This window comes from Chiroxiphia lanceolata, chromosome 4 (genome assembly GCF_009829145.1).
Source record: "Chiroxiphia lanceolata isolate bChiLan1 chromosome 4, bChiLan1.pri, whole genome shotgun sequence".
NCBI lineage: Eukaryota > Metazoa > Chordata > Aves > Passeriformes > Pipridae > Chiroxiphia > Chiroxiphia lanceolata.
Window position 1 is genome coordinate 33,775,633 of NC_045640.1, and position 9,665 is coordinate 33,785,297.

The window sequence follows — 9,665 nt, forward strand, 5'->3', positions numbered from 1 at the left end:
TTATTCCTCCCTCTACGTTTAGGGTTTTTTTCCTTTTTCTTTTCTGGAATGCAACTTCTTTCATTTATACTTCCAAGTAAGTTTCTTTGTGTCCTCTTAATTGTCTTATCCATTCATAAATACACTTTCCCCCCACTGTTTGGTACCTCTGCCTATTACAGTCCATCATTGTCTCTGCCATCTTTGTAGCCAACTTCGATCTTCTCTAACGTCCAAATGCCATTTGCAACCTAATCAGTGAGCTAAATGTAAAATGGAGAGTTGGAGTGTGTTAGCAGGCTTCTCATAAGGAACCATTAGGAATGTGTAGAGGAAGGAGAAAAGGAAGAGAAGTGAAACTGGCAGCTAAAGCTTTTAAGGAAGACTAATGCACTTTGAAAACTAGTAGAAATATTTTCTTCACAAATTTATGGTTTGATAGATTGTGACCATGGTTATTTACAATGGGAAAGAAAACAGACCAGATAGCTAGAAAAGCAGCTGTTCAAGATAGTGACCATGAAAAAAGGGAGATGTAACAATCAGGCCAGGTTTTGTCTTGGGACAAATAATTTAAATTTGGTTAATTTAAAAACAGTCTATCTTTTTTTTTTGGACCATTTTTTTCCCCAAATGCTTCAGTTCTTCAGGTGGATAGATAGTTTCCAGACACTGTTTAGTGGTCTGTACCTGCCTTCAGGGAGAACAGAACTGCTGGTCGAAACCTGTGGCAGACACGCAGAGCCTGTCATGCCAAGGGACAGAGAGCCAGAACCACCTGCATCTGACAATAAATGTTTCAAATATAGAAGAGGGATAACTGGGAGGCATACATATGAAGTAGTAAAAGATGAAACTGAAATAAAAATTTATTTGATGATTACTTGCTTAGTCTTCCCCTTTGGCCAGGTTGTCCAGAGTTGTGGATGCCCCAGCCCTGGAAGTGTTCAAGGCCAGGTTCGATGGGGCCCTGAGCAACCTGGTCTAGTGGAAGGTGTCCCTGCCCATGGCAGGGGGTTGGAACTAGGTCATCTTTAAGGTCTCATCCAACCCAAACCATGCTCTCGTTCTATGATTCTTTTCCTAGGTGGATATGTACCAAATTTTTGTTTATATATAGCCAAACTTAACAACTGCAATAGCTACAACTCACTCTCTCTTCTTTGCCTGATTGAACAGCCTATTCTTCAGTGAGTTCACAACCATGCAGCATCTAAAGTTTAAAAACTGTATTGAGCGTGTTCTAATCTCACTGGTAATTAATAGCTCAGTGTGTTCATAATGGTGTAGTTGAAAGTGTAGTTATTTTAACAACTCGTGAGTATCCCACTCTAGAATACTTTTTCAAGTAAAATAAGCAGCAATGACTTCACTATTCAACAAGGACACACCTCAAAGTTAAGGATAACATAAATTATCAAAGCAGCTAAGACTATATGGAAGCTTATCTCTAAGATAACTGGCTGCAGTACCCTCAAACTCAGTCCACTTGGTTTTGCAACTGTAGAATTATCAATAACTGCTTCACCTACTCTAAAGCTCTGTTGAAAAAACTTTAAAGAGACAGTCACTAACAGTGTGCTGATTAGCACATCACCTTAGAAGACACATGCTTGTAATGTGTTCAGTGTACTGAAAACAACAGAAAAAAGTTCATTAATATATTAATTTATTTCATTTCAGTTTTAGTTCAATTGAACCTCAAAGCAGACAACTTTTTGCTTTGTCACAATACAGGGAACTTTTGAAACACTTTATTTCCATATTCTACAAAGAATGGTTGAAAAATCAGATTATGGTCTCAACCATATAACTGTGTAATTTGTCAGTGAAGAGGCTGCAGTTAGGAACTCAGCCTAGTGCTTCAATATAGTTTATAGTTCCAGACATTTTCACGTAGTATCATTAAAAAATAGAGCTTTAGAAGAAAACATGATTTTAATTCATGTTATATCATCACACAGTTGGGTACCTAGAGACATTGCTTAATACCATAAATATTTATGACAATCTATTAAGAATTCACATTATTAGATTTCAGACTAGATATAGACCACCCAAGTCTTGTCTCTAGACAAAATCTACTACCTGCAGTTTGAAGTATAATATATACACAGGTTCCAATACAAATGCTGGAGGAATTGTCATACAAAATGTAGCTGTGATGTAGTGGACAATTTTTAAATAATTGCATCCTCATCTCTGCCAGATACGTTACTCAAATTTTATTCTGTTTCCCTAGGAAATATTTTGTTGTCCATTACATCACAAGAGCACATTTTAAAAAAAAAAGTTGATTGAGAACAATTGAACTACTACATTATGATGTTCAGTTTTAGACGTACTTCTTGATTTCATCATAAAGTACTAATACAAAAGCTCCACCCATGCCTCTCAACACATTCGACCAGGCACCTTTGAAGAACGCTTTGGATCCTTCATCTTTAGCTATCTTCTTCCAGCAATCAATTGTGCCCTTATACATAATATCAGCTGTGGAAACAAACATAAAGGTCATAAGGCTTGAAGTTATACAGCAAATACGTTTCAACTTCCCCATCTTTAAACCAACAAGGAATAAGCAAAGTATAGCCCAGAATTTAAGTAATCAATAAGGAAAAGTAATTCCCCACGTGGAAATCAAGTAATTTCTCAGTCCTTTAAGTCAACGTGACAGAAATAACCAACAATGTGTTTCCCGTGGGTTGTTTTTAAAGGATTCCATTAAGAAGGTCATTAGTTTTCCATAAGAGAAAAAAATACCTAGTATCTCCCATCTTATCTCAATGAAGAGATACTTTCTGCTGCCAGAATACCATAGGAGCATTTATTCTTACCTCCCTTTCGGCCAGACTGCATCATCATCCTACGTCTCACAGTATCAAAAGGGTAAGAAACCAGCCCTGCCACTGCAGTGACACTCTGGGCAATCATCCAGCTCACTACGATATGCACATTCTTTGGATCAGGCAACATACCTGTCATCAAGAACAAATGAGCAGAGTCAGAACAGAGGGAAAGGGTTGTGGGAAAGATGGTTGTGGAAGGAACAATCACCCACCAACCCCAGGAGTCAATCCAAAACCAAGGCATCTGCTCAGAACAGCAACTTGAGGGAGGCAGGAATGCATGTCAGAAACACCTGTGTGTTCTAGCACTGCACTCTGAACTGGTACTGAGCCAAGCCCTGCCTGTCCTTGTACTGCCAAGTGCTCTAGAGTGCCTTTACTGGATGGATCTTCCCTTGCAGTCACTCCTCCATGCACTTCTTACCCTTGGCCGTGTCGTACACCCCAAAATAGGCTGCTCTGTAGATGATGATGCCCTGGACAGACACGCTAAATCCTTGATACAGGCCCCTCAAGCCATCAGACTTAAAGATCTTCATAATGCAGTCGCCCAGCCCAGAGAACTCCCTCTCTGTAGCTCCTTTGCCCACATCAGCCGCCAGCCGGGTCCTGGCGAAATCCAGCGGGTAGACGAAGCAGAGGGAGGTGGCTCCCGCGGCACCCCCAGACGCGAGGTTCCCTGCGAAGTAGCGCCAGAACTGCTTGTGCCTGTCCACTCCGCCCAGGAAAATCTGCTTGTACTTGTCCTTGAAGGCGAAGTTGAGGGCCTGGGTGGGGAAGTACCGGATGACATTGGCCAGGTTGCCTCTCCAGAAGGAAGCGATGCCTTGCTCCTTGGGGATGCGGACTATGCAGTCCACGATGCCCTTGTACTGCTTATCGGCCGTGATCTGTTTGCTGGCATGCTGGACCTGCACGGGGGAGAAGGAGGAGGACGGGACGGTAGAAAGAGGGCACGGCAGGAGTGACCCCGCACGCTGAAGGGCAAAGACGGGGCCGGCCCAGCTCCCGCCACCCCGAGGCGGTGCTGAAGGTCCCGGGCAGTTCCCGCGTAACCAGAGCCGGCCGAGCTCCTTCCCATATTTAGTCACGTCGGGCAGTGCCCGCCGCGCCGGCACCACCTGTGGCGCGGCCCCACCGCCCGCCCCCCACTGCCCCTCACCTGCAGCAGCAACTTCACTCTCTCGATGGGGGCGACAGCCGTCTTGGAGACGGCGGCGGCAATCCCGCCGGCCAGGAAGTCCTTGACGAAGCTGAGTGCTTGGTCTCCCATTCCGCGAGCCGGTCCGACACCCCCACCCGGAGAGAGGCAACGACCGCGCACTTCCCCACCCGGCCGGCCAAATGGTCCCCCTCCCCGCGCCGCCGCTCTTATACCTCGCGGCCTCTCGCGATAGGAGGAGGCACCCCCCGGGGCGCAGGCATTGGCTGAGCCCCCTGGGCCCGCCCCCGCCGCGTCCCCCGGGGCCGGGGCCGTGAGGGGCGCGCGGCCCGGGACGTTTAAAGGGCAAATTAAAGTTATCTGGGGCTGCCGGGGAACGCGGCGTCGGAGCATGTGCCCGCTGTATTAATAGCACAGGAGGGGACACGGGCAGCTGGCAGGAGCGCTCCAGGCCGAGTTAACCGTTCCGTGCAGGCAGAAGGCAGTGGCTGGGGGATGGGGGGAGCAAGGGGGCTTTAAGCCTTGGCTCGTGTGCGTGGAGTCACACAGAGAGGGGTGAGGGGCACACGGATGTCGTGCCCTACAGCAAGGCTCACCAGGGTTGCACTGTCAGCTTGGAAGGTGGTGCCGTGTTCGTGAGCATCAGTGACCAGGAATGGGCTTGGGCCTCTCAAGTCAAGGCCAGAGAGCGACTTCGTGTTTTATGCACTGTCTGAAGTTGCAGGCATCGAGGTTTTTAAATACCCAACATGGTCCAGGATGGCTTTCCCAAGGAGGAGACAACCTGCCCTCCTGCACTGTACCCCCATTTCAACCCTGCAAGGTCAGACCCTCACAAAAGTCTCAGTCAGTCCCCTCTGAAGGAGGGAAGGAGGGGAAAGGACTCTGGGAAGCACAAACGTGCTTAAGTTGCTTGACTCACACCACGTGTGAAAGAAGAATAAAGACTGTAGCAAAATGCTGCCTTCATGCACAGTCTGGTTCTTAAGGAAACAGTTGAGTCTCAAATGAAGATTACATGGTTTATTCATTAGTTTCCCTGTTTCACAGAGTCGTCAAGGTTGGAAGAGACCTTTGAGATGATCAAGTCCAACCATCAACCCAGCATCTCTCATCTGTTCTTTCTGGCTGACCCCCATAAGAAAGCAAGAGCTTATGACTGGTTGGGTGAATTGGTTGTGTGGAATAATTACATGAAAGGCAATGCAGCAAGCTGTAGATGCATACCTAGAACTTTGCCTTAAAAAGCCATTAAGATGTGCCCCTAGGATAATGTTACACTGAAAAATTCATAAAGTAATGGGTCTGCTTTGATTTGGTAATATGGTATCAATAATGAAGATAGGATCCATCTTAATGTAGGTATGAAAAGATTAGCTGTCCCACTAGGTGACATTCTCTTCAGGACAGCAGATGTCTTCTCACTGATGTGTTTGTTAGCATAAGTCAATGAGACAGTAAATTTGATCCCTCATCTCTCTCGCCCTCTGTCACTCTGTCTGTTGAGGTAGAGGTCTCTTCTCATGAGCCACAGCTCTGAGAAGCAGATAACAGCTATAACTTCCTTTGTACCTTGGCCATCCTGAGAAGATGAAGCCTGTCCCAGCTTCTAAGAAAGGAGAAGAGAGCCCCCCTGAAGAGATGTTTCCCCAAGCAAGGACCGAAAGCAGGTGCAAGCATAGGGGATCCCTAGAATTAGACTGTGAGTTGAGGGGAGTTTTGTTTAACACATGTGGCTGTCTCCTACCTTTGACCTTTCCTTTCTCTTCCTCATACTTCACTCACCATGTCTCCTCTTTCCACAGGAAATTAAATATCCCTTTAACATCTTGGGGTTTCTGCTGCTGGTTTCACACCCACATGGACCCATGGGATAGTGATGCTCGCGGCTGCTGCCTGACTATCCAGACCGATAGGGTCTCCTCAGTGTGTGCACTCAGGTGTCAGCCAGTGCCCCACTGACTGGTGTATGGTGAGTGAGAGGTGGGAGAGTGGCAGTGGGAAGGTGCTGGGGAGGGAGGGGAGTGGGGGGCCTGGAATGAGACTGGAGTGGGGGTCTGTGCTGAAAGGATCGTTTGCCTGCCTCTCCTCCACTATCTTTGGTTTAGCGCATTCTAATATTTTTTTAAAATTATTATTTTATATCATTAAATTGCTTTTTTTAAACGACATTTTAATGAAGTCTTTATCATAAGAATTCCAGTTATGTTTTGAAGTTATTGTTGTGTATCATCATCACACTCCATAGAGGTTCTTTGATTTAATAGATATTTCTGTACTATGTACGCACGACTGCCAGTACTTATAGAAAATAGTGCACAGCAAGCGAGTTGCCACTTTTTCTCCTTTTGCTTTCACTTTTCTGAGCCCAGATGTCTATTTCCAGGAGAGACATGGCTTCCAAACAGTTTTAACAAAAGCAGGGCTGGACCCAGGAATTGTGTTGACTACGTTGAGGCTTATTCTTCATTTGTTTGATTTTTGTTCTAAATGCCTGTTTTGGATCTTTCCTATATATGATAATGAGGGCTTTTATGCTACCTCTTGTAGAAGTTCATATATGTCCTGTGAGGAACTTACTGCTAACTCCACCAGTAACACCAGCTTGAGCATGAGCATAAACATTTCCGCTAGCTGGAAATGTTGTTAAAAAAAAAGCTAAAGGACCTTTGGCTTTTCATACAGTTAGTTGGTGTTTGTTATTCAATAATCAGAATAGTTACTGATACTTTTGTAGAGAAATGGTTGAAAAAGTTCTGCAAGCTTTCTGAAATGCAAGCTTTTTGAAATATTGAAAGCTGGATTTTAAGCCTCATCTTCCTTAGATCTTTGCATCTTTGGATGAATTATCTGGCTTTCTAGGCTGAGTTTGTGGGTGCTTTGCACTGCTGGCATAGCATAAAGACACTGGAATTTGTTGTTAAAAATTCTGAGCTAAAAATAATAACCTAGATCTACATTTTCAAGAGAGATTAGTGACTGACTGCATTGTGCTTTGGTGTCTGAATAGGCAGCTACAGGAGATCAACTTTTCCAAAGTAGTGCATACCCTTGTTTAATTACATTTTCAAGACAGTGGGAACTCTAGCATTGAGGCTAGACCAGACACAAAATAAAAAAGTTTTTCCTCAAAAGTCAGCAGTCCAAGCCTGATAGCAGATACAACAGGGAGCACAAGGAATCAGTCACACCATCCTGACTCCCAGCATAGACAGTGATGGGTATATTGGCAAGATGCCAAGAAAAAGTATGTGAGTATTTTCAGGAAAGATTTGTAGGATTATAGTAACTTCTTGTGCAAGATTGATTTAGGTTTATGGTCAGGAGGAGGAGAGTAAGAGAGCCCAAACAGGCTAAATGAGGATAAGAGTTGAGAGAATAATGAGGTTGCCGGTGACAAAGATAATCAAGAAGAATAAAATCATGTGGGCTCTGAGTTTTGTTTTGGGCAGATATTAGTGCGGGTAATTTTAGCTGGGTGTTGGTGTTATCTGTCTTAGGGGCCAACATTGATCCAGAGAGGGCAAAAACTGGACAGTAAGTGTAAGCAGCATATTGAGAAGGGAAGTGATAGTGCTGGAAATAGCAATGGGATTCAGCATAGGGTGTGTTTGTTTATTAGAGCATGTCTGTAATGTGAGGACAAGGAGTTGGAGGAAGGTCAAAACTTCAGAAGAAAACTGAGGCACTGAATGAAAATTAGTATGAAACAGATCAGAAGTTATGTTGTAACAGGACAAGCATGGAGTGTAAAAGTAGGAAGGAAAAAACACTCAACATGTGACAAGGAATAAACTTGTAGGAAGAGAGCATATTAAGATTTCCTTTGGCAAGGATTTGTGCAGAAGCTATTCAGGAAAAGAGCATTTGAAAAGTGCATTAAGAATGGTGAAAGGCAGCCAGGTCTTCATTTAACTTGGAAAAGTAGGAGGAAAAATTAGAAGGATGTCATAACTGGAAGGGGAGACAATCAAATGGTTGTGGATGAAGTAAACCTGATCACAGGTCAGCCAGGAAATTGAAGCTGAAGGCAGAGTGAGGTATGTGTTTGGCAACCAGACTTCATGAGATAGGAGTGGAGAGTAAGAAACAGAGAACCTACAATCAATCCGTGCTAGAGAAGAAAGATAAAGCAGGAGGAAGAGGGCTGAGATTAGATGGGATTTTATCAATATGATGAGATTAAAATAATGGAAAGAGCAAATGAGAGGACATGAAGAAGGACATGGCAAGAGACAAAAAAGATCAGAGAGAATGGGTGGGACAACAGAGGTCGGGGGAAAGCAATGGTTGCTGCAGACACCATCAAAGGAATAGTTCTTCCAGGGTGTAGGACACTGAGTAAGGGGTGCAGGGGAAATGAACGAACCAGGGCAAGGAGGCATACAGGTGTCTGCTATAGGGTCAGCAAGGACATCAGCGTGAAGCTTGGAAGCTTCCTGAGGCTGAGTGTGAGAAAATGTGATGAAAGGAAGAGAGTCAGCTGAAATCACAGAGGAGGGCTGATCAGGAGGAGTGGACTGGCTGGTTGACAGTTCTTCATAGAGATAAGATACGGCTCAAAAGCAGAGAAAAAGTGACAGGGATGGTGAGGGCAGCCCCCATGAGAGGGTAAGGGGTGGGATGTGATGAGAAAGTAAGGTCTCTCTGGGAGGCTGAAGCTGCAGAGGGAGAGTCAGACAAGGGCATCCAGGGTGTGTTGACACTGAGATTTAATAGGCCCGTGGGAAACATTTAAAGTGTATCTTCCAGCTGCAGCAAGTGAAGAGAAGAAAGGGGAGTGGACTGGTCAGAAGGACAGAGTAGGAATGCAAGAAGCGTTGATTGAGCAATGGTAAAGACTTGAGAGTGGGATAGAGAGATATAGGTGTGGCAAATGTCATTAAGGGCAAAAAGGAGGCAGAGTAAGAGTTAGGGTTTGTTGCCTGAGGTAGATTGTTTAAGAGACAAGAAGCAGCAGTTGAAGGAATAGAAAGAGAGAGGAAACAAAGCTAGATGGGGAGGGAAAACTAGAGAAGTACAGAAATAAGTTGCAGTAAAAGTTCATATGAGAGACGTGGAGGAGTAGCCCACAAACAAGGTTAACCAAGTCAGACAGTCTCTCTAGTCTGCAGTGACTGGGTTCCTCTTGTGCAGGTATGTGGCCAGGCATGTTATACTTTTGGCATTCCCTGTTGACTGAACCAGAAATGAAAGTATATGTGTTGACTGAATGTCTTCTGCCACATTAATTGCCCCAGTGAAGGCAACTAACCTAAGGTTAATATGTTTTTTCAATTTTCAATGCTTCATTGACTTCACTTGTGGCTTTTCTGAGGTACTGGTGGAGAAGGCAAAGGTCCCTGAAAAGAGCGGGATGTGGAGAGCCAGGGAGAAAGGAAACAAATCAAGCACCAATCCTGCAGGATTTGGTTCCTCATCAGAGATTTATTTATTTCACACAGTTTTCAGAACCTTAGTTTCTTGTTCAATTCTGTTGCAGTATCAGGTATGGCAAGACTGCTTTGACTCAAATAAGTCAAGTACTAATTTCTGCTACACTAGTTTGAAAAGCTGAAATCACAGTCGTTACTCTGAAATTAATTTAACTTCTCTTTAGGACTGTACAGTAAATCCTCAGTATGCTATAGGCAGAATAATAGTGTGGCTAAGATTTAGAACTTAAGTGATTTTTC

General features: G+C 44.4%; 1 protein-coding gene and 1 long non-coding RNA gene across 2 annotated transcripts; one reads left to right on the forward strand and one right to left on the reverse strand.

The window, feature by feature from the left end:
- Positions 1-1,631: 1,631 nt before the first annotated feature.
- Positions 1,632-4,192, reverse strand: SLC25A4 (solute carrier family 25 member 4). Its single transcript, XM_032686547.1, has 4 exons — positions 3,991-4,192; positions 3,253-3,739; positions 2,817-2,957; positions 1,632-2,472 (listed from the first exon to the last, which is right to left on the reverse strand). The coding sequence occupies exons 1-4, from the start codon at positions 4,099-4,101 to the stop codon at positions 2,315-2,317; spliced, it is 897 nt and encodes a 298-aa protein (XP_032542438.1). The 5' UTR covers positions 4,102-4,192; the 3' UTR covers positions 1,632-2,314.
- A 306-nt stretch (positions 4,193-4,498) lies between these two features.
- Positions 4,499-5,958, forward strand: LOC116786167. The gene is made up of 3 exons (XR_004356849.1): positions 4,499-4,813; positions 5,502-5,692; positions 5,796-5,958. It is a non-coding gene; the product is annotated as an uncharacterized LOC116786167 (long non-coding RNA).
- Positions 5,959-9,665: the final 3,707 nt, after the last annotated feature.